The following is a 25,160-nucleotide window of genomic DNA, read 5'->3' on the forward strand; positions in this document are numbered from 1 at the left end:
TCAATATAATTGTAAAAATATAAACCCCAACTATTGATTTAAATATAAAAAACATGAGGAAGTAAAGTGGGACTTACAGTAAGGAAAAGTGAGGCTGAAGGCAGTTATTTTTGTTATAAAACTTTTATTATTTGTACTTTTGATATTGCACGTTAATTTGAGAAAAATTTTTTAAAAATGTAAACAAACTGAACTTTTCTTCTTCAAACTAACTTCTTTCTCTTATAGGTAAGCAACAGAAAATGCCACACAGGGGAAAAGAATTTACTATTCAATGAATCTACTGGTTGAATAAGACTAAGTCACATGGTTCTCAAAATCAAAATGTAAATCATACTGTGCACTCCTGTTGAATGTAATTAAAATTAAGAGAAATCTTTGTAGATGGATCTGAAAAACTTTAACATTATTATTTATCTACTATAAAACTTGAGGGATGAGTATATCTTTTGGAATTAATACTTTTATCATTATGTGAATTATATTTTAGTAAGATCACTAAAAATTTTAACCTAAAAAGTGGTTAACTATTACAGTTTTTCCCTCAGCAAATAGCTAATTCTTCCTAGGATTCAGGATTTCAATTTCCACAGAGTTAGTTTTGACTTCATTTGCTTTACCTCAGTCAGGATATCAGCAGGAACCCCAGTAGCCATTAGGATAGTACAAAGCTGCTGCAATAACCCACACTGGAACATAGCCTTCTGGCAGCTACTGGTAGCACCAGGAGGGTTGGTGGGAGATACCAGTACACGAACAAGCTGTGAAAGAAAGAGAAAACAAAATTTGTCTCTTAAAGATTTGAAAAGACTTGAGGCAAATCTGATCTATGTGAACAAGAAACTCTGCATGAAGTACTCCCTTAGCTGCTCAGCCACATTTAAGTGCTCTTTCTTTCGAGCTCCCATGGCAATAGTTCTGTGACAGTAATATTGCATTATGCCTCTTACTTAAGGCTGTCTCCTTCAGGTGACTGTGGACTCCCAGAGAGAAACTGCCTTGGTCATTTTTGTTTCCCAAACATAGTACTTGTAACAGTACATATTCAATAAGTAAATGGATGAATAAGTTACAGAGTGGCAGATTTCTTATCAAAGTTAACAATGAATTACCTAATAAGACAGCAGGTCTGAAAAGAGAATGACCTGACGGGTGATAAATTTCCCTTCAACTGGAAATATTTAAAGAGAGGCTAAAACCAACAACTGGAGAGATGGTAAAAGATTCATGTATTAGGCATGGGGTGGGCTGCACTGATTGCTAATGCCAATTAAATCCCTATGATTCTATGATTACTTGGACTATAAACTTAAAATTTCAGAAACATGAAAAAAAGTCATCTCAAATAACTAACACAGTTATGTCTCCAAATTAAAATATTTTATAACTAAAAAACTTTTCAAAAGATGTTTTAAATTTAGTCTGCAAAATTTGAATTAAAACTCTGCAAGCAGATCAATTTGTGTTTTCAATGGCTCAGAACACAATCATGATAACTGTGATGATGAATAGTTCCAATACAGAATGTGTACGTCCAAACAGGAAAACAATAATGCATTTTTATTTGGTGTATGATAGAGAACTTAAAATACAAACAACTCTAAATAAAGTCAAGCAACTCTAAATAAAGTTATACATAAAGTATTCCAACAGATTCTAACAGAATACCAGAAGATAACTCCTGGCCTGTAAAGTCATGAGTGAATCTACTATTCAGTATTGCAGGTGGAGAATATATTAAAATTAATTAAACTCAGTTTTTTGCTTTGGAGTTTATGGTCTTCACGACAAGTGTAAGAAAGGAAAGCTTTACTAAGCTACAGAAAGCCAGTTTATTCACTTTTGAAAAGTAAAGAATTCTTAAAAGAATCAATTTGTTATATAATGAGAATACTGGGCCGGGCGCGGTGGCTCAAGCCTGTAATCCCAGCACTTTGGGAGGCCGAGACAGGCGGATCACGAGGTCAGGAGATCGAGACCATCCTGGCTAACATGGTGAAACCCCTTCTCTACTAGAAAAAATACAAAAACTAGCCGGACGAGGTGGCGGGTGCCTGTAGTCCCAGCTACTCGGGAGGCTGAGGCACGAGAATGGCATAAACCCGGGAGGCGGAGCTTGCAGTGAGCTGAGATCCGGCCACTGCACTCCAGCCTGGGTGACACAGAGAGACTCCGTCTCAAAAAAAAAAAAAAAAATATATATATATATATATACACATATAATGAGAATACTGTATTTTTCTGTTTACATGCTGTACTCTAATAATTTTTTGGTATTTTTTTTTTTTTCTGAGATAGGTTCTCACTCTGTTGCCCAGGCTGGAGTGCAGTGGCATGATTATGGTATAATGCAGCCTCAACCTCCTGGGCTTAAGTGATCCTGCCCCTCAGCCTCCTGAGTAGTTGGGACAATAGGTGGACACCACCACACTGGGCTGATAAAAACCATGTTGCCCAGGCTGGTCTCAAACTCCTGAGCTCAAGTGATCCCCACCTGCCTTGGGCTCCCCAAGTGCTGGAATCACAGGTGTGAGTCACCACACCTAACCTACTTTACTTTTTAAACAGTGACACTTCCTTCAGAATAATTCTTTACATAGTACTCTAAACCGTAAAACATGTTTAGCTTCCTCAAACAATTTAACTTTTCACTGTTTGATACGAAATACATGCTTTTGCACATCATCAGATTCTCTCACCCTCTCTAATCACATTTTGGAAGTTACTTTTCTGGAGATGTTTCCTTATTTAAGAAAGCAGTGTAGGCTGGGCATGTGGCTCACACCTATAACAGCAGCACTTTGGGAGGCTGAGGCAGGAAAATTGCTTGAGCTCAGGAATTCCTGACTAGCCTGGCAATATAGTGAGACCTTATGTCTACTAAAAATAAAAAATCCAGTCAGGAGTGGTGGCTTGCGCCTGTAGTCCCAGTTACGCAGGATGCTGAGGTAGAGGAATTTCTTGAGCCAGGGAGGTTGAGGCTGTAATGAGCTGTGAGGACACCACTGCACTCAGCCTACACAACTAAGTGAGAACCTGTCTCTTAAACAAAACAAAACAAAGCATTGTTGAACAAAGCTATCAAGCTTACCAGTTGGTGACACTGGTTCTAAAACATTAAAAAACTATTAACTTCTTGAAATGTATAAAACCAACAATTGAAAACAGAAATGATAAGCTGGCAGTACAAATAGACTCTGTAACTAAGTTCTCCTGTAAAATACTTTTCTAACAGTTTTTAGGCATATTCTAACTAGGGTAACTGCATAATTTATAATCCAAACGAGGATACTTTTGAAGTGAAAGAGGACACTATTAGTAATTACAAAACGAATACTGTACTGGCAAACTGGGGCACAGATTACCCTAACTATCAATCAATCCTATGCAGGCAACTTCCATGGCATGGGACAACATTCAGACTCTAATTACTAGAGGAGCTAACCATCTAGTTAGGTCCAAAACTTCCGAGAGACACAGGTATAATTTAGAGACATTCAAAGGCCCACAAGAATTATGAGTTCATAAGTGAGGAGACCAGCATAAACTTAAGAGTTTGGAGAAGGAGGATTCAATAAAGGAGTAAGTAACTTCAAAGAACTTCAAAATTTTCTCTGATGAGGAAATACTTTGGGATCCTACTGTCCTCACTTTTATTATTACCACTAAGCTTTCACCATAGAGCATCAATAAATCACAGGTGGTCTGTCAATTTAACATGCATTGGACTTAAAACTCAGACTATCATCTTTGAGGGCAGGACATGATCATTCATTTCCTAGTATCCAGTGTCTGGCTCTCAGTAAATGCTTACTGAATGAATTTATTTGAACTTAATATTTTGAATATTAAAATTTATCCTATCAGAGCCCTAAATGAAGAAAGCAGGTTTTTAAAAATTCAAATCAACAATCTAACCTATTATTCCCTAATGTAAAATCCATCAGGAAACTGTATGTCTGAATTTGCTTTAAAATCACACAGCAAAGACAGGAATAAACGATGAAACAAAATTGCCAGATGTTAATAACCGTCAAAGCTAAGTAATGGGTAGGCAGAATCTCTAGCTGGAGGATAACTGCAAATTTCCATATTAAAGTTTTTTTAAGTCAACCTGAAACCCATCAAATATTCTGGATTTATCAAATACTAGCAATTTTCTTTCCTTTGTAAATATCACTGTCAAAATTCTTACCACATTTATGTCTAAGGATAGTATACCTGTAGCATTAGATGTAGATTGGTCACTTTCTGTGCAGACCAGCCAGTATTTTCATCTCCAACTTCAAACCAAGGTTTCATACGTTGAATATATGAGCCTTCTTTAAAAAAATTTTGATTGGAGTTGTTGTTTTTTAACAAGTTTTGGAGCAAAATCAAACAATCTTCAACTACTATACCTGGGGAAATAATGTAAAACACAAGTGTTAAGGCTGATAAAACCTAACGCAAAACTCTCAAACATTTTTAAAAAGATAAATCTCCAGGCTCAGCATCTCTTCAATATGGCGAGACAGACAGATAGTCTGTTCTGACACCTGATGGCCACAGGCCATAATCTGCATGCTCTTTCTCAGGTACCCTAAAGATCTCTTGACTTCTACGTCAAGTACCCAGTTGCCTTAGTAACTCATCATTTATCTTCAAATCCCAGCTTAAACATCATTTCTTCAGGAATGATTACCAAGACTACAGGAATAGGTTAGTGTCACCAGTTACATGCTCTTACAGTAGCCTACTCCTTTTATTATTAGGTAGTGTTTGTCTTCTCCACTAGATTATAATTCACAAACCCTTATAAACAGCCTACTTACTTCTGTATCTTTAGCAGAGGCAGAGGCATGATATCGTGTATATACACAGTACTTAACTATTAAACATTTGTTGAATGAATCAACCATATCTTATCTGATTTCTAAGAAGCTCTTAACATTATCTCTTCCTTGAAACTTCCCTTGGCTTCTAAAACATTACTCTCTCCTGATTTTCCTTACAGCTCCGCAGGTTCTCAATCTTTCATTGTTTCTCTCCTCCATGGTTTTACCCTTTTTCTTCTTTGTTTACAGCATATACTCTCCAGGACAATTTCATCCACACTACAGCTTTCACTATTATCACAGTGAAAACTCTCCAATTGATCTCTACTTTATCAAGTATTATAATAGATTAACCAATGACCTCCATTTCTTCTGATAAACATATTGACTGATGCTGGACGCTGTAAGTAACGACGAGTAAGCTCATCTGGTACATCAACACTTTTACTCCTAATAGTTGAGCTGTATGTTGACAAAAAATCAATTTTTTTGATTTTTAAAAAAATCAATTTTTTTGATTTTTAAAAAAATCAAAAACAAATTAAATTTTAAATTAAAAAAATTTAAATTAAATTTTTAAATTAAAAAAATTTAAAAAAATTTATTTTTTTAAAAAAAGACTCTTTTTTTTTTGAGGCGGAGTCTCGCTCTGTCACCCAGGCTGGAGTGCAGTGGCCAGATCTCAGCTCACTGCAAGCTCCGCCTCCTGGGTTTACACCATTCTCCTGCCTCAGCCTCCTGAGTAGCTGGGACTACAGGCGCCCGCCACCTCGCCCGGCTAGTTTTTTTTTTTTTTTTTTTGTATTTTTTTAGTAGAGACGGGGAAAAGACTCATTTTTTTGAGCAGTTTTAGGCTTATAGAAAAAGTAAGTACAAATGGAGTTTCTCTACACAGACATCTACTTATTGGTTCTAGACTTCTGCAATAAAGCAAATATCACAATAAAGTGAGTCCCACAAATTTTTTGGTTTCTTAGTATATACAAAAGTTATGTTTACACTATAATGTAATTTATTAAGTGTGCAATAGCATTATGTCCAAAGAATGTACATACCTTAATTTAAAAATATTTCATTGCTAAAAAATGCTAATGACCACCTGAGCCTTCAGTGAGTCATTTTACTCCCAGTAGAAATTCTTTCACAATTGGAGTCAATTCTCTCAAACCCTGACACTGCTTTATCAACTAAGCTGATGTAATATTCTAAATCCTTTGTTGTCATTTCACCAATGTTCACAGCATCTTCACCACTTTCTTTGCTTATCCATAAGTAATAACCTCTCATCTGTCAAAGTTTGATCACGAGATTGCAAAAATTCAATCACATTTTCAGGCTCCACTTCTAATTCTCTTGTTATTTATACCTTATCTTCAGTTGGTTCCTCCACTAAAGTCTTTAACCCCTCCAAGTCATCCATGACGGTTGTTGGAGTCAACTTCTTCCAAACTCTTGACTTCCCACGAATTACAAATGTTCTTAATGGTATCTAGAATGGTAAATCTTTTCCAGAAGGTTTTCAATTTACTTTACCCAGATGCATCAGAGAAATCACTGTCTATGGCAGCTATAGTTTTATGAAATGTATTTCTTAAATATTAAGACTTGAAAGTCAAAATTGCTGGGTGCAGTGGCTCATGCCTGTAATCCCAGCACTTTAGGAGGCTGAGGTGGATGTATCAGTTGAGGTCAGGAGTTCAAGGCCAGCCTGGCCAACATGGTGAAACCCTGTCTCTACTAAATTACAAAAATTAGCTGGGCATGGTGGTGCATGCCTGTAATCCCAGCTACTCACGAGGCTGAGGTACGAGAATTGCATGAGCCAAGATTGTACCACTGCACTCCAGCCTGGAGGACAGAGTAAGACTCCATCTCAAAAAAAAAAAAGGAAGTCAAAATTTCTCCTTGATCCAGGGGCTGCAAAATGCATGTTGTGTTACCAGCATGAAAACAATATTATTGGCCGGGCACAGTGTCTCACATCTGTAATCCCAGCACTTTGGGAGGCCATGCAGGCGAATCACAAGGTCGGGAGTTCGAGACCAGCCTGGCCAACATAGTGACACCCCGTCTCTACTGAAAAAAAAAATACAAAAAATTAGCCAGGCACAGTAGTGGGTGCCTGTAATGTTAGCTACTCAGGAGGCTAAGGCAGGAGAATCACTTGAACCTAGGAGGCAGAGGTTGCAGTGAGCCGAGATTGCACCACTGCACACCAGTCCACGTGACAGTGCGAGACTCCATCTCAGAAAAAAGAAAACAGTATTATTCTCTTTGTACATCTCCATCAGAGCTCTTGGGTGATCAGGTGCATTGTCAATGAGAAGTAATATTTTGAAAATCTTTTTTTTTTAAAAGCACTGGGCTTAGAAAAAAATGCTCTTAAATAGATGTGTAAGAGATGTGTGTTCAGTAAATGTGTGTTCAGTAAGTCACGCTCTTACATAGATGTGCTGTCTTACAGGCTTTGTTATCCATTTATAGAGTGCAGGCAGAGTAGATTTAGTATATTTAAGGGTCCTAGGATTTTCAGAATGGTAAGTGAGCACTGGCTTCAACTTAAAGTCAACAGCCGCATTAGCTCTTAACAAGAGAGTCAGCTTGTCCTTTGAAGCTCTGAAGCCAGGAGGTGACTTCTCTCCAGATACAAAAGTTCTAGATGGCATCTTCTTCCAGTAGAAGGCTGTTTTGTCTACACTGAAAATTTAGCATAATTCGATTATCTTTTTTTTTTTTTTGGAGACGGAGTCTCGCTCTGTCGTCCAGGCTGGAGTGCAGTGGCCGGATCTCAGCTCACTGCAAGCTCTGCCTCCCGGGTTTACGCCATTCTCCTGCCTCAGCCTCCTGAGTAAATGGGACTACAGGCGCCCGCCACCTGGCCTGGCTAGTTTTTTGTATTTTTTAGTAGAGAGGGGTTTCACCGTATTAGCCAGGATAGTCTCGATCTCCTGACCTCGTGATCCGCCCGTCTCGGCCTCCCAAAGTGCTGGGATTACAGGCTTGAGCCACCACGCCCGGCCAATTAATCAATTATCTTAACTAAATCTTCTGGATAAACTTGCTGCAGTTTCTACATCAGCACTTGCTGCTTCGCCTTGTACTTTTGTTAGGGAGACAGCTTCTTTCCTTAAATCTCATGCAGCAACATCTGCTAGTTTCATGCTTGTTAATACAACATCCTTTCTTCTAACTTTCCTTGTGCAGCTTGTTCACCTCTCTCAGTCTACAAAGAATTGAAAAGTCAGGGTGTCACTCTGGATTAGGCTTGGCTTAATGAAGTGTTGTGGCTGGTTTCATTTTCAATCTGGACTACTAAAACTTTCTCTATATCAGCAATAAGCCTGTTTTGCTTTCTAATTATTCATGTGTTCACTGGAGTAGAACTTTTAATTTTCTTCAAGAACATTTCCTTTGCATTCACAACTTGGCAATTTGGTGCAAAAGGTCTAGCTTCTGGCCTCAGTTTTTAACATGCCTTCCTCTGTATCTTCAGCAGAGAAAGCTTAATCATTTCTAGCTTTTGATTAAAAGTGAGAGATATACAACTCTTCTTTCACTTGAAAACTTAGAGGCCACTGTAGGGTTATTAATTTACCTGATTTCAATATTGTTATGTCTTAGGGAATAGGGAGGCCGGTCGGGGTAAGGGGGAAGAGTGGGGAAGAGAGAGAGGATGGGCCAGTCTGTGGAGCTGTCAGAATGCATATAACATTTTTGCTTAAGTTTGCCCTCTTATATGGGCACTGTTTGTGGTACCCCAAAACAATTACAATAGTAACATCAAAAATCGCTGATCACATCACTGTAACAGATATAATAATGCAACGTTTGAAATATTAATTGTAACAGAGACATGAAATGAGGGCGTGCTGTTGGATAAATGGAGTCAACAGACTTATTTAATGCAGGGTTGACACAAGCCTTCAGTTGGTAAAAAATATACTCCCCGGGAAATGCAATGAGACAATGTATGCCTGTACTTTCCAGTTCCCCCATCATTAATATATTGCATTAATATGGTACATTTCTTACAATTCATAAATATTAATACACTATTATTAAAGTCCACAGTTTACATTAAGGTTCACTCTCTGTGCTATAAAGTTCTATGGGTTTTAACAAAAGTATAATCTCTTGTCTCCACCATTACAGTATCATACAGAATAGTTTCATGGCCCTAAAAAATAACCTGAGCTTCACTTATTCATCTCTTCCTTCCTCTATCCCCAAATCCCTGGCAACCACGGATCTAAATATTTATGGTCCACATAGTCTTGCCTTTTCCAGAATGTCACATACAGCCAACTCTTGAACAGCTGGGTTTGAACTGTATGGGCCCACTTATATGTATGTTTTCTTCCTCTCTGCCATCCCTGAAACAGCAAGACCAATCCTTCCTTTTGTTCCTCAGCTTACTCAACATAAAGATGACAAGGATGAAGACCTTTACGATAATCCACTTTACTTAATGAACAGCAAATACATTTTCTCTTCCCTCTGATTTTAATGCTTTCTTTTTTCTACCTTATTTTACTATAAGAATAGAGTATATAATACATACAACATGCAAAATGTATTACTTGATTGCTTATGTTATTGGTAAGGTTTCTGGTAAACATAGTCTATTAGCGGTTAAGTTTTGGGGGAGCCAAAAGTTAAAAGTAGATTTTCAACTGTCTGGGGCATTGGTGTCCCTAAACCTTAAGTTATTCAAGGGTCAACTATAGTTGGAATAATACATCATGTAGCTTTTTCAGACTGGTTTATTTTACTTAGCAATATGCCTTTATGGTTCCTTTATGTCCTTTCATGGTTTGATAACCCTTTTCTTTTCATTGCTAAATAACATTCCATTGTATGGATGTAGTACAGTTTATCTATCCATTCAATTCCTGAAGGACATCTTGGTTGCTTCCAAATCTCGGCAATTACGAACAAAGGTGTTGTAATATTAATGTGCAGGTTTTTGTGTGAATATGTCTTAAACTAATTTGGGTAAATACCAAAGAGTGTGATTGTTGAGTCGTAAGACTATGTTTAGCTTTGTGAGAAACCACTAAACTGTTTTCTAAAGTAGTTGTACCATTTTGCATTCCTATCAGCAACAAATGTGTTTTTGTTGTTCCACATCTTCACCATCATTTGGTGTTGTCAATGTTTTCTTTAGTTTTCCTCATTCTAAAAGGTATGTAGTGATATCTCATTGTTTTAATTTGCAGTTCCCTAGTGACATATAATGTTGAGCATCTTTTCATATGGTCATTTGCCACGTGTGTATCTTTTTGGTGAGATGTCTGTTCAGATTATTTGCCTATCTTTAAATGGGGTTATTGTTTTCTTATTTTTCAGTTTTAAGAGTTCTAAATATATTTTCGATACAAGTCCCTTTTCAAACATGTGTTTTGCAAATATTTTCTTCCAGTATGTGAAATGGCTTTTCATTCTCTCGACAGAATCTTTTGCAGGACACAAGTTTTCAACTTTAATGAAGTCTCATCTATCAATTTTTTTTCTATGGATCACACTTTTGGTATTGTATCTAAGAATCAATTGTTTCATTTGCAAACCTAACATGCTATTTGCACTGGTTATTAATTAAATACTATATAAAACTACCAAAATATGTGTGAAAACAGTTATTTTTCTGAAAATTAAATTTAAGTCTTTGGCAAAACTCAATGAAAGGAAGTCACTAAAAATACAGCTGTTAAATATGGATAATACAATTCTAAAAGATAGAAAAGTAATTTTAAAAACCCAGAAATATCCTGCAATCTATTTTAAAGAAATCAAAATGCAAATCCTACATGATATATTATAGGTGTGATGTATGCAAGGAAGATGATGAAAAACTTTAATCAGCATACTCATATTCAAAGTAGTAGTTCTGGCCCTATTTCAAAGATGAGTACATAAATATACACCTTTATTTTATTACATTTAACTTTAAAATGCTTAAGGTGCACATTTTAGATGCTTTTAAAGAATTCCTGATTTAACCAGACTTAATCTCTCCAGATTAGAGAGATGATGAACCACGTGGCTCCTCATCTTATGAGGAGGAACCACTCTATCTGCCTCTTAGGTAGGACCATAAATATCTGTTAAATTATTGTCTGCCATTAGGACCATCAGAAGGCTCTGAAGTAAAAAGCATGTCAAAAGCCCTCACTACAACTAGCAGGCCGCCTTTCCAGCGTGCATCTTAGTGAACCCTAGAGCCTTAATGGCCACTGATCACTTACAATGAGCCACTGAGACTTGTCTTAGCAATTAGGAAAACTTAGCAAATTCTACCTTTCCTTAAACCCTTATTTTCTTCAATTGCCTCCAAAAACGTACACCTCTGTGTTCATCTCCGCTTTCCCAGTTTTTCATTTTACAATAGATTGCATTTCCCCTCTCCCGTTTAATCTCCTTTCATACCCTTTCATGATGCCATTGCCAACTCTTCAGATATTGGTTAATAAAACACGCTGTAACCTCAATTATATCTTGAAATGCTCCTTTTCTTTAAAGAATCTGCTTTATCTTGCAATGTTCTCAAGTGAAAATAATTCATGTTCTCAATCCCATGTACCTTAGAGTCAATATGTTCAATCTATGCCCCTCCCAGCCCAGTGTAGTTTCAAGAGACCATAGTTCCTCTACTCTCATAAAATACTCCTGTTCCCTCGAGGCTTGGCTACGTGGCTGTACCATCTCTTACTACTTCTCATTACAGATATGTAACAAATTCATAGTCACCATCCTTTGACCACAGAAAACATCACTGGCATCTTGCTCAAAGTCTTCTTTCTCTAAGCTCTGCTGTCATACTTAATTTTAATTTCAACAGCAACCTAATACCTAGACCACTCAGTTTTTTTGCCTCATCTTTGGCGATAATCCTCTCTTACTAAAACCTATTTTTGTGGCTCAAGTAATTTCAACACATTTTTTTCTATGGCTTCCTTGAATCTCTTAGTCCATCAACCAGATGCCTTACTCCCTACTTTTAGAAACCCCCTTCTGTTTTTATTTCCTTCCCTATCTAGCTTAGATTATAGAGATCTTCATTTCTTCCACTCTACAGGAGTGGAATATACTCTGTTCTCTTGTCTCACTGTCTTTTCATAGCACCTTCCCAAAAAAGGCCCAACCCTGTGAAAAACTATGAGTTTTGTTTCTATATTTGCACCTACGCAGCTGAGTGCTGCTAGGGGAGAAAATAAATTACATACTCAAGTAGTTCGTGCTGTTGTAAAATCATGGTGAATACCCTTAATGGGGCCCTTATCCCCTGCTTTTTCTTTTTTGAGGCAGAGTCTCATTCTGTTACCCAGGCTAGAGTATAACAGTGTGATCTCAGCTCACTGAAATCTCCACCTCCCGGGTTCAAGTGATTCTTGTTTCTCAGCCTCCCAGGTACCTGGGATCACAGGTGTTTACCACCACGCCCAGCTAATTTTTGTATTTTTAGTAGAGAATGAGGTTTTGCCATGTTGGCCTGACTGGTCGTGAACTCCTGGCCTAAAGTGATCCACCTGCCTCGGCCTCTCAAAATGCTGGCATTACAGGTGCGAGCCATCAAGCCCAGCTGGGGTCCATATCACTTTGAAAATCTTCCTAATAATAATAGTTAACTAGCTCTCCTAGTCTGCAAAAGATTATTTCTAAACTTTCCCATTAATTGTCAATTGTGTCTTCCCTATTCACTCAGTATATAATTCTGCCTTCAACTCAACTCCCTATCACCAAATCTGCAAAAGGACATGCATGATAATCTATAGCTTCAGAAAAATAGAAGAAATGTAGCAATGCAGTGTTTGAAGAGATATAGGTGAGATTTTCTAAATGAGGAAAGACGCCAACCTAGATTGCAAAAGCCTAACAAATATGAAACAGGACAAAGAGAAACTGATAGTCAACATGCTATAGTGAAAGAAAAGGAGTATAAATAAGAGTTCCCATCTCTCCCTCCAACTGTACTCCCTATACCCTAACAATTTAGTGAGTACAAAAGGAATATCTTCAAATTTCTTCATACTATACCTCCATCACTGTTCCCCTCCTCTGAAATAATGTCCAGTAGTCTCTCAAAAGCATTTTCAAAAGCAACAATTTTCTGGATTGCACCATTGCTTCTTGTTAGTGCCTGCAGTAGTAAGACGCCCTATACAGAAGAAAGAGAATGTTTAGTGTAGTACAACATTTATGAGACATTTTAAAATTACTACAAAAATCACAGAATTTTAGAACTGGCAGGGATTTTGCAAGTCCAACTCCTTTATACATAAGGAAAACAAGAACAGAATAGTTAAGCAATTTGTCTACCTAAGGTTATAAATCTCAAAGAGACAGAGACTAGACTAGAATCCTCATCTAACAATTCCTAGGTCAGTTATCTTTTAACTTTATGACATAAATATGCTAGAATTCCTTTGTATTCATTAACCACTACATAGCTTTCATTGCAGCTTAAGAGTTGAGCATGAAAGTATCTGTCTCAGGAATGTCACTGCACATGCTTCACAATAGTAATAATGAAAAACTTGCAATTCAATAATATAAATCAACGAACACCACCAAATTCTAGTAGAGAAAGTTCAGAAATTCTTGTAAATATCTGGCCTCCAAATCCCCAAAACTTGATTCTAAGTCAAAAGAAAAAAGGAAGATGAAAATTGATGCTTTACGAATGGCATGTCCAACACAAGACAATTCACAGCAGGCTTTGCCTCTGGCTTCCAGTTTTTCTCAGCTCCTGGTAAGCTGGATATAGTTTACATATTTTATAATCTTTTTATCATTTTAGAAAAACTCACTATTACCCATTTTTGCTTATTTTGGTATTAAGCAATTTATGAGCCCCTAAGTGTTAAATAATAGCATGATGGTAAAACAGACAAGAAATATTTTACGAAAAAAAGCACAGATATTATTGTAGAGGAAGAAGAATAGCAAATAGGTAATAAAAAAGTCCCACAGAGGCAAACCAGCTGTTGGCTATCAGTACTAAGGAGGTAAGTATTCAAACAAGACAAAAAATGCCCATGACTTTATTGGGCTTATTCCACTCATTTTCTTGTCAACTTTCAACATTAATATGGGAGAAAAAGGTGAAAACAGTTATTTTTGGATGTCAAATTCTCCCACTTCATGCTGCCAATTTCAGTTTAACTACTAACAAACAGAAGAAGAAATACAGTGGAGAAAACATTTAGGCTCTGAGTTAGATAAAGTGGGTTTAAAAACTAGTTGCCCAAACACTGCCTGTTCCCCGAAAACTAATGGAAAAAAAAAAAAAAAAAAAAAAAAACTGCTTGCCCTACTGTATAGTTATGCCAACTTTACGAAAATTACATGAATTTATAGTATACTCATGTAATATCTTTGTCACAGGTTTTTATAAAGACTAAAGGAGATAAAGTAAGTTCTACAGAACCCACTAGCTTTCAAGGTCTTAGTATATTTTAGTTTCTTTTCTCTTTAACCTCTTGAATAGGTTTATTAAAATAAAAATATGTTGTTACAAAACATGTAAAAACAAATAATCTAAACATTACAACAAAAACAGAACTTAATCTGCGATCATAAAATTAATAAAAACCAATATAAATAGACGCTTATTTCTCTGTCTCAAATAAAAGTTGAGGAAAAATGGTTAGGAGCAGAATAAAAAGGTAAAGAGTTAAAGGAAAACAGGAGATTTCAGAATTAATTCAGTTATTATTATTATTTTTTTGAGACAGAGTTTCTTTCTTGTTGCCCAGGCTGGAGTGCAATGGCACAGTCTCGACTCACTGCAACCTCTGCCTCCCAGGTTCAAGCGATTCTCCTGCCTCAGCCTCCCAAGTAGCTGGTATTATAGGTGCCCGCCACTTTGCCCAGTTAATTTTTTGTATGTTTAGTGAGACGGGATTTCACCATGTTGACCAGGCTGTTCTTAAACTCCTGACCTCAGGTGATCCACCTGTCTCGGCCTTCCAAAGTGCTGGGATTACAGGTGTGAGCCACCACGCCTGGCCTAATGCAGTTATTTTTAAAGAGCACTTTTATATCTGAAAATGAAAATAAGTGGTAACGAAATTAAAAGATGTGGGGAGATGTAATTTATGATTTGCATGATATCCTCTTATTTAAACTGTGGGACATGAAAAGAACAGAAGCTTTTAAAGATACACAATCAGATTTTAGTCAAGGAAAAATACCCCAAATTCCCAATAGATAGATAACTATTTAAATAAGACAATTCTTAAAACATGACATTTAAATACTAAAGATTAAAAAATGTCCTTCTAGTAAGTTACATACTATATATTAAGTTCACTACCTATAATACTGAATCGATATACATATTAAAAAATTTTGCCGGGTGCAGTGGCTCAAGCCTGTAATCCCAGCACTTAGGGAGGCCGAGACGGGCAGATCACGAGGTCAGGAGATCGAGACCATTCACGCTAACCCGGTGAAACCCCGTCTCTACTAAAAATACAAAAAAAAAAACTAGCCAGGCGAGGTGGCAGGCGCCTGTAGTCCCAGCTACTCCGGAGGCTAAGGCAGGAGAATGGTGGGAACCCGTGAGATGGAGCTTGCAGTGAGCTGAGATCCGGCCACTGCACTCCAGCCCGGGCAACAGAGCAAGACTCCGTCTCAAAAAAATAAAAAATAAATAAATAAATAAATAAAGAAAATAAAAAATTTTAAGTACAACAAATTTTAAAAACTGTTATCCATAGACTAGCAGTTAAGAATGCTTCAGTTTTGTCTCTGCTTTGTCATTAACCAGTTACAAGGCTAAGAGCAATCCAAATGATATTTACTAAGACTTATGATGAAAAAGTCGTAGGGCTAATACCATAAATAAAAAGACGAGTAAGATATGGCTAACAAAGAACACTTAACTTCACTTGGTTCTGTGGGTCTTGGGCATTTCACTATAAATATGGAGACTTAATTAGCTTGATATGATCTCCTAGCTCCAGAATTTAATTTTTCTAATTGCTATTTTAAGTATTACAGAATTTTTATCAAGTTATAGGTAACAATAGAGAAAAATGCTTATGCAACAAAACATACAGCATCAATACAAAAATATTCAAACTTATATGCAAATATAAAATAAATCAGAATGGAAAATAAGTCCAGAGCAAATCATGCTCCATGATTAACAAGGCAAATCCTTAGAAATACACACTCAATCAAACAAGGGCGAGGATTCCAAATGTAATGCTTTGTTGGGTTTACACAGTTCAATGTCTGGAGGTATCTCCTTTACTCTAGGAGGAAAAGGAAATTCTGGAGGTAGAGTTTGGTGTCAAATGCAATCTTTCAGCAGATAGTATAAGAAATCCTAAACTAATGAAAGAAATAAATTTGAATGGCAAAATGGTTTGTCTAACCCAAAATACTGGATAGCCAGAAAGGAATGAAACAATGTGGCCTTGTATACAACTTTAAAAGGTCATTACTCCAGCCAGGCTCAGTGGCTCATGTCTGTAATCCCAGCATCTTGGGAAGCCGAGACGGGAGGACGGCTTGAGCCCAGAAATTCAAGACAAACCTGGGCAACATAGAGAGACCCCCATCTCTAATTTTGAATTAAAAAAAAAAATTTTTTTTTAAAGTCATTACTCTAACTTTCTAACTCTAACTTCCTAAAACTCAACAACAAGGATATGCGAGAGAAAAAAAAGCCATATATTTTTGTGTTTCTTTTTCAAATTTAACTTACATCATTACGTATAACTTCCCTGGAATCCGCTAGTAAGTCCATCAATCTTGAAACACCTAGAACATACAACCATGTGAAAAATGCTGGCAGACCAAAAATACAAATAGTGACTCAAATTATTAACAATTTACTAACACACCATTTCAGTCCCTTTCTCTAGGAAATGATACTCATGTTTTAATCAAAATAATATAAAACAGGTAAGTCACTTACCCATAGGACTGACTAAAATAATTTGTTGCACCTGAGGCCCTAGTTGTTTTAAGAGAGAAGTAAGGAGCTTCACACCAGGCCAGCGGACATGGAAATCAAACTCCTGCAATGTGAGAATTTAAAATATTTAACATCTATAATTCACATTTTCAAGAAAAACATCTTTTCCACTAATAGTAACTTGTACCAGAAACTACAAGTAAAACATGCAAGTTTAGCATACTTTAAGTGATTACATAGTTCTTGAAACATGCATGTGGATCTCTTCCTATAATACAATAAACTTCACTACCTTTAAAGATATATACATGTTATTTCCTCAATAACAACCAAAAGGCAACAAAAGCAGCTTATTAAGATGACAAAAACATCAAGGTTCCCTATTTACCTCCAATAAAGATAACAGAAGAGTGACATTTTCTTGCTGCTTAATGAAAATTTCTGTAAATTGGCTTCCCAAATCTTCACTCTGTCTTGTGGAATTTTCTTCTGTAATATTCAAAAATAAAGAATCTCAATTTAATAGTAGGTTATTTTAAAATATCTTTTCATTGAAGAGTTAAGCGTAAATGATAATTTTCCTGGTAAACAATTCAACACTGGAACTGTGTGGCTCGCAGCAATATCACAATTATTATGTAAAGCTATATCCTTAAAATAATGTTCAAATTCATTTAAATACATTTTATTGGTTAAATATTTAAATATGATATCTAAAAAAAGGATATTTAAATATTCATATTTTCTCAAGGACATTTTTAGGTTACCCTTCTATTAGCGCATAAGGAAACAACTTGGGATAGAAATAGTCTATCTAGAATGTGGTAGTGGTTACACTTTTGTATACTTCTGCCCAAACTCAGACTACAATTTAGACTAAATTTTATTGTATATAAGTTGTATCTCAAAACCCTTGTCCCCAAAATAATATTGAACATATAGTCCTTGCTGATTGTTAGTGTTACTGGGTTAAATAATTTAATTATGAAATTAAACCAATCTACTCCAGATTTCTCAGTATCTTTTGCATATATATAGCCTACAAAATTCTTTGGCAATAAAATCAGAATTTGACATCTAATTTCTTTATTGTTTAAAGGATTTTACATTTGTCTTTAGTGTTTAAATGTCTTTTAATTAAAGTATTTGTTGTTTCAATGTACTACGTCAAAAAAAAAGTAAAGGATCACAAAAAATGAAAGCAAAAACTGACAAAGCAAATTACTTAAGATCTGCCTGTATTATAAACTCAAATTAGAGATGCAAGCGTACTACTTCCCATTCTCTCACTCACACCAGACACAGCTAATTAATCACAGCACTGGCTGAGCATCAGAATCCTTTTCTATATAGTACTCCAGTAAGTGACTATAAGCCAATGGAGCTGGCAGTCAAGATCAAACCCATTATCCCTCAGAAAGTTCTTTTCTAAATGTGAGGAAAAAAACCCAGCAGATGACAGGAAAAGCAACAATCCAAGATTGACAGTCATAATCCCATCTAATTGTTTACAGAGGAAAAAGAAGAGATCAAAAGTAGAAATGAAATGTTTTCCAATTGATTAATTACCTAAATATGCTGGGTTTATCCTTCAGAAACTCCAAGAAATATTTCTCAAAGAATTCACTGCTTTTGAGCCTGAAAATCATATTATTTAAACAACAACAACAACAAAATAGTTTTAAAAGGATTACTCTGGTTGCCATGCTGAGAACAGAATGTCACTGAGTAAGGAAAACAGGGAGACAGGTCAGGAAGCATTACCAAGGTAAGAGTCACGTGAAGGTGGCTTAGACCTTAGACGTCATCATTTTTATTACAAGGGAATATGATTTGCTGACATGTTGCACAGAGGAGTGTGGAGAGTCAGGAAGAAAGAAAAGGAAGAGTGATTCCAAGCTTTTGGCCTAGAGAACTAGAAGGATAGGGTTGCCATTTACTGAGACTGGAAACACCATGGGAGAAGCAAGCTGGAAGTATACAGAGAATCAGAACTTTAGTTTTGGACATATAAAGTTTGAGATATCTTATAAAAATCCAAGTGGATATACCAAGTAAGAAGCTGGATAAATACTAACATAGATAACAGTGGAGAAGTCTGTGTTGGATACACACATTAGAGTGGTAAACATATAAATGATATTTAAAGTCACAAGACTGGATGACAAAGTACAACTACAAAAACCTTATAGCTAACATCATACTTAATGGTGAAAGACTGAATGTTTTCCTCTTTAAGATCAGAAGGAGGCAAGAATGTCCAATCTCATCAATTTTAGTCAACATTGTACTGAAGATCCTAGTCAATGTCATAAGGCAGGAAAAAGAAAAGGCATATAGATTAGAAAAGAAGAAGTAAAACTGTCTTTATTTACAGATGAGATGTTTGTCTATGAGGAAAGTATTATGGAATCTACAAAAGAGCTAAATAGAACTAATAAGTAAGCTTAGCAAGTTGCAGGGTAAAAGGTCATACACAAAATTAATTGTATTTCTATCAATAGACACTAGTAACAACAATTAGAAATTAAAATTCAAAAAACAGTTCCACTTACAATAGTATCAACAAAAACATTTGACAATAGGTGTGTGCTACTTATACTCTGAAAACTCCAAAACACTGCTGAGAGAAATTAAAGAACAGGCCAGGCACAGTGGCTCCCACTTGTAATCCTAGAACTTTGGGAGGCTGAGGCAGAATTGCTTAAGCTCAGGAATTCAAGACCAGCCTGGGCAACATAGTGAGAACTTGTCTCTATAAAAAATAAAAATTTAGGCTGGCATGGTGGCACATGCCTGTAGTACCAGCTACTGGGAAGGCTGAGGTGGGAGGATCCCTTGAGCCCAGGAGTTTGAGGCTGCAGTGAGCTATGATTGTACCACTGCACTCTAGCCTGGGTGACAAAGTAAGACCCTGTCCCAAAAAAGGAGAAAAAAAAATAAAGAAGACCTGCAAAAATAGATATATACTGTCTTCTTGTATTAGAAGGGTGCAATTTTTTTTTTTATCAGTTTTTCACAAATTGATCTACAGTCAACAGAATCCCAATCAAATTCTCAGTTGGCCTTTTCTGTACAAATTCACAAGCTGATTCTAAAACTGGTATGCAAATGCAAAAAACCTAACAGTAAAAACAATTTTGAACAACAAAGTTGGAGGACTTAACACTACATAATTTCAAGATTTATTATACAGCTACAGTAATTAAGATGATGCCACGTACAGATCAATAGACGAGAACAGGAAGTCCAGAAATAAATCCATTAACTCAAAATGGATGATGGACCTAAGTGTGAAACTCGAAATTAACTACAGACCTAACTGTAAGTGTTATAAAACTTACTTATTTTTTATTTTTGAGATGGAGTCTCGCTCTGTCGCCTAGGCTGGAGTGCAGTGGCGCGATCTTGGCTCACTGCAAGCTCCTTCTCCCAGGTTCTGGCCATTCTCCTGCCTCAGCCTCCTGCGTAGCTGGGACTACAGGCTCCCGCCACCACGCCCAGCTAATTTTTTGTATTTTTAGTAGAGATGGGGTTTCACCATGTTAGCCAGGATGGTCTCAATCTCCTGACCTTGCGATCTGCCCGCCTCGGCCTCCCAAAATGCTGGGATTACAGGTGTGAGCCACCGTGCCTGGCCAAGAGTTATAAAACTTTTAAAAGAAAACATAGGAGAAAATCTTAGTGACCTTAGATTTGGCAAGGATTTCATAAATAAGATACAAAAAGTCTGAATTATGAAAGGAAAAATTGACAAAATGGACCCAATCAAAATGTTATTTTTGCTATTCCAAAGAAATGTCACAAAGAAAAAAAATTTGTGAAATATATGTCACAAAGGACTTGAAAACAGAATACATAAAGAACGATTATAACTCAAGTGTAAGACAACCCAGTAAAAAACAGGCAACAGATCTAAATAAAACACTTCACCAAAGAAGAAAGATATATGGATGACAAAAAAAAAAAAAAAAAAAAAAATTCACATACGTTGTTCGACATCCACATTCGTTAAGAAATTACAAATTAAAACTACAATGAGAGGCCACTACACATGTATTAGAACAGTTAAAATTTTAAAAAGTTAATCATGCCAAATGTTGGAGAGTATATGGAAGAATTGAGACACAAACACTATGGGAAGAAATGTAAAATGGTACAAGTACTTTGAAAAATGTTTTAGCAGCTTTATATAGTCAAACATAAACCTACTATATCACTCAGCCATTCTCTTCGGAAGAGCAAGAAAAACATATTCACACATGAATAGTTAAGTAAATGTTTATAGCATTCATAAACAGAACATAAAAAGATTAAAGTACAAAAGAAAATATTTGGTAAAAATAGACCCAATCAAAATTTGATAACCAAAAACTGGAAACAATCCATATGCTAATAAGGATGATACAACAAAATTCTACTCAGCAATAAAAAAAGAATGAATTACTGATATACAACATGGAATAAATTCAAAATAATTATGCTGAGTGAAAGAAACCAGATGGCCCCCACAACCAAAAAGAGAATATACTGTATCATCTCACTTACATAAAATCCTCGAAAAATACCTGTACAGACTAATCAGCAGTGACAGAAAGCAGACTGTGACTGAAAGGGGGCTGAAAGGAGAAGCTGTGGATTACAAACAACTTTTGGATGGGTTCACTATTTTGGTGGTGGTGGTGGTGGTGATGTTGATGGTTCCATGAGTTTATACATACATCAAAAGTAATCAGATTATTTACATATGTTTGTTATTGTACATTAATTAGATGTCAATAAAGCTGTATGTGTGTTGGGGGGTATCTAAGTAAAGACATTGAGTGAACATTTGAATATACAATGATGAACTTCAGTGGAGAGGTCTGGGTTGGACATACACACTTGAGTGGCAAGCATATAAATTACATTTGAAGTTACAAGCCTAGATGAAATCAACAAGGGAGGGAAGAGGGAAGGAAAGAAATCTGTGCCTTGTGGCATTCCAATGTTAAGAGGTTGGGGAGATTAGGAGGAAAACTGCGAAGGAGACAGAGTAACCAATGAAAAAGGAAGAAAGAGACTTTGGAGACTGACAAACAAATGAAGAAAGTATTCAATGAGAAAGAAGTGACTGACTGTCAAATACTAATGATAGGTAGAATCCCCTCTGAACTTAACTTCAAGAAATGGAAGTACATTACTAACACAGGTAGAGGTGATTTCCATTCATTTACAAAATGACTAGGGTTGAGTAGTTAAATACTTTCCCCGAGTAGCAGTACGGTATAATGGAGGAAGCTCACAAAGATTTTTGAGTAAGACCAGTTAAACTCACATTCAACCACTTAATAGCCGTTACTTTGGGCAAGTAGCCTAACTCCGTCAAGTCTCGGTTTCCTTATTTGTAAAATGGAGATAACGTCTTCACATGGGGTTTTCTGTGAGGATTTAAAATAAGTAAAACATCTAGCATAGGGCTTAGTAAATAATGTGCTCAATAAATAGAAGCATCGTCATCATCACCATCGTCAAAATCATCATCCCCAAGACAGGATTTCTCAACCTTGGCACTACTGACATTTCTGGCCAGGTAAGCCTTTGTTGTACGACCTCCCCATGCAGTTTAAGATGTTTAGCACTGTCTCTGGCCTTACCCACTAGACGCAGTAGCACTCTCTTACTTCCTCTTAGTGTGACAATGAAAAATGTCTCCAGACATTGCCAAATATACTAGGAGTGGAGTGGGGTAAAGGAGAGTAAATTGCCCTCACTTGAGAACAATGGTCCTAAGATTTACAACATAAGCTATATATGTATTACTAAATTTTCAAGTGAAACAGAACCTAACAGTCTTCCTTTGATGATTCAGAATTTTGGATTCTTACAAGGTTACCATTAATAAGTATTATCACCAAGATGCAAAAGATAAAAGAAAAAGATATCCTGTATTTCCAGAAAGTTGTCTGTGAATAAGTCTTGATATTTTACCTTATAATTTTCTGTTTCTCATAAAAGTTATATGCAACCTATCAAAAAAAGTAACTGAGTTTATGATTGGACTCTAAATAAAAGTAAACTGACTGTATTTTAATTACAGTTTTATTTTTTAGGTTAGTGGTGGCTTCAGAAGAATTACATTGGGAAGCAGTCACTATTTCCACTTCAGGAAAATAGGTAGAGAGGATAAAAGGATAAAAACGCAACAAAACAAAACCACCAAAAGTACACTTGAAAGCTATCATGTTACTACATAATCACAGATACATTGAGGGTATTGAGTTAAGGTAGCAGAGGGTTGATGCTACAAAGGCCTGATAATAATCATGAGGAAGCCTAATACTCAAACATAACTAGAGTGGATTTAAGGGACATTCTCTGCTACAGATCTGCTTAAAGGATTTCCTGTTGTTCCTTTGTGAGCTGATAAAATTGTGTCCTAATTACTTACACATGCTTGAAGGTAAAATCTTGCTTGGTAAATTACGATTTTCAATGCTCAAAGGTGAACTTATGAATGGAGTTGAAAAACAAACAAACAAACAAACAAAAAAACTGGTACCAGAGAAGTAGCAAGAACTGCACAACCTTCCCATTTTATTTTATTTAATTAATTTATTTATTTTGAGACGGAGTCTTGCTCTCTCTCCCTGTCTGGAGTGCAGGGACGTGATCTCAGCTCACTGCAAGCTCCGCCTCCTGGGTTCACACCATTCTCCTGCCTCAGCCTCCCAAGTAGCTGGGACTATAGGCGCTTGCCACCATGCCCGTCTAATTTTTTGTATTTTTTTTTTGGTAGAGATGGGGTTTCACCGTGTTAGTCAGGATGGTCTCGATCTCCTGACCTCATGATCCACCCGCCTCGGCCTCCCAAAGTGCTGGGATTACAGGCATGAACCACCACGCCCGGCCACCACCCTTCCCATTTTATTTACAAGTTGACAGAATGATGGAAAAGGAGACTGTGAAAAAATTGGAAAAGATATGGGAACTTGGGAGCTGACAGAATCTTTTGAAAACTTTCATCTTTAGAATCGGCTATGAACAGAAGTCCTGATTGCTACAGTATGGTAAATGCTACGTACCCAATAAGATGTCACAAGAGCTAGTGGGCTAATGAACCTACCTTGTTTTTTAAGCCACCCCAGAACCCTAACAAATCGTGGCGATGTTAGCCAAATTCTAGTGAAACTGTATAGACAAAAAAGCAGATAAAGAAATTATACAAAAAGGGCCCATGGGGAATGCATGTCAAATGCATTGCTCTCCAAATACATCAGAAATCTATGTTCAAAGGACAAGTAATACTCTCTTCTCAGAATTGTCTCCCTCTAGAAATTAAAATCACAGCAATATTAACTTAGTCATGGGTGCTTTGTAGGGCTATTTTCTGTTTGCATATAGTCATATTTGTTGAATGGGATATATAGCTTAAAAAATCATATGTTTGAAAATAATTTATAGTATAAGTATTTTTATCTCAGTGGTGTGAAGATAGTAGAGAATGAAAACTTGACTATAAACAAAAGACAGTAACAGGAGTGAGTGAAGCAGGCTAACATTAGAGGATGGGGAGTATATGCCCTATCTAAGGAAAACAGCAGTTACTCAATTCCAGCTGCCTGTTGCCATGTAGGAATGCAGATCCAGGTATTGTCAATCTTCAGGTTTTTAAAAAATGAAGTCTAAAATACAAACATTGACACAAAGCTCCCAATTTATAATACTGGCAACTTAGTCACATTACTTAAAATACTATATGGGTCAAACAGCCTTGCTTACAAGACAGACAATGCCCTTGGGTCAAAAGTTTGTGACCTCGTGAGAAAAGCTAAAAATTATAGTTATTGACATTTGGGAAAACATTAAAAATTATAAACAAATCTAAAAAGGAAGAAAAAAAACCATATATAGACTTGATGGATTCTTCCCCTAAAATGTATTTTAAAATGCTGAAATATTTTTATGTATGTAAACACAAGCAATTAACCAAGCCTTGGTTAGTATATTTCAAAACAAAGGATAGTGTGGCACGTTAAGAAGTATGTGGCAGAAGTAAGCCCCTGTGGACAAATATATTTGGATTAAAGTTGAACAGGTTTCTTCACTGCAGGCTTCTCAGCACTTACTAGACCAGTGTAAACTTTATGAAGCTTCAGAGGGGAATGCAGTATTATGTTTATTTAACTATGAACCCGTTTTAATACAGAGCACTCTCTAGAACTTCTGTGCTATGCTTCAAGGAAGTCAGGTCTAATACCAGAAAAAGTTTAATTCAGTGTTTGCACTGGGCACAAGCAAAAAACTCAGCAAGAAGCAGAGTTAATATTTTTCATTTATTCTGTAGCTATATTGTATAATATGCTATAGCTTATTGGTATAGAATTAAAATTTACATTTTGAATTGAACTAATAAAATATGGTCCTATTCCAAG

The 25,160-nt window shown here is 36.3% G+C and overlaps 1 protein-coding gene across 2 annotated transcripts in view; it reads right to left on the reverse strand.

Annotated features, from left to right (window-relative positions):
• Positions 1–25,160, reverse strand: part of USO1 (USO1 vesicle transport factor) — a 93,424-nt gene that overhangs the window by 28,879 nt on the left and 39,385 nt on the right. For both annotated transcript variants that reach the window (XM_023189792.1, XM_023189791.1), the window contains exons 5-10: positions 17,135–17,235; positions 16,747–16,849; positions 16,534–16,589; positions 12,852–12,972; positions 4,222–4,400; positions 621–761 (exon numbers count right to left, since the gene is read on the reverse strand). In XM_023189792.1, the coding sequence (XP_023045560.1) occupies positions 621–761; positions 4,222–4,400; positions 12,852–12,972; positions 16,534–16,589; positions 16,747–16,849; positions 17,135–17,235 (701 nt within the window). The remainder of the gene's footprint in view (positions 1–620; positions 762–4,221; positions 4,401–12,851; positions 12,973–16,533; positions 16,590–16,746; positions 16,850–17,134; positions 17,236–25,160) is intronic.

This window comes from Piliocolobus tephrosceles, chromosome 3, assembly GCF_002776525.5.
Source record: "Piliocolobus tephrosceles isolate RC106 chromosome 3, ASM277652v3, whole genome shotgun sequence".
NCBI lineage: Eukaryota > Metazoa > Chordata > Mammalia > Primates > Cercopithecidae > Piliocolobus > Piliocolobus tephrosceles.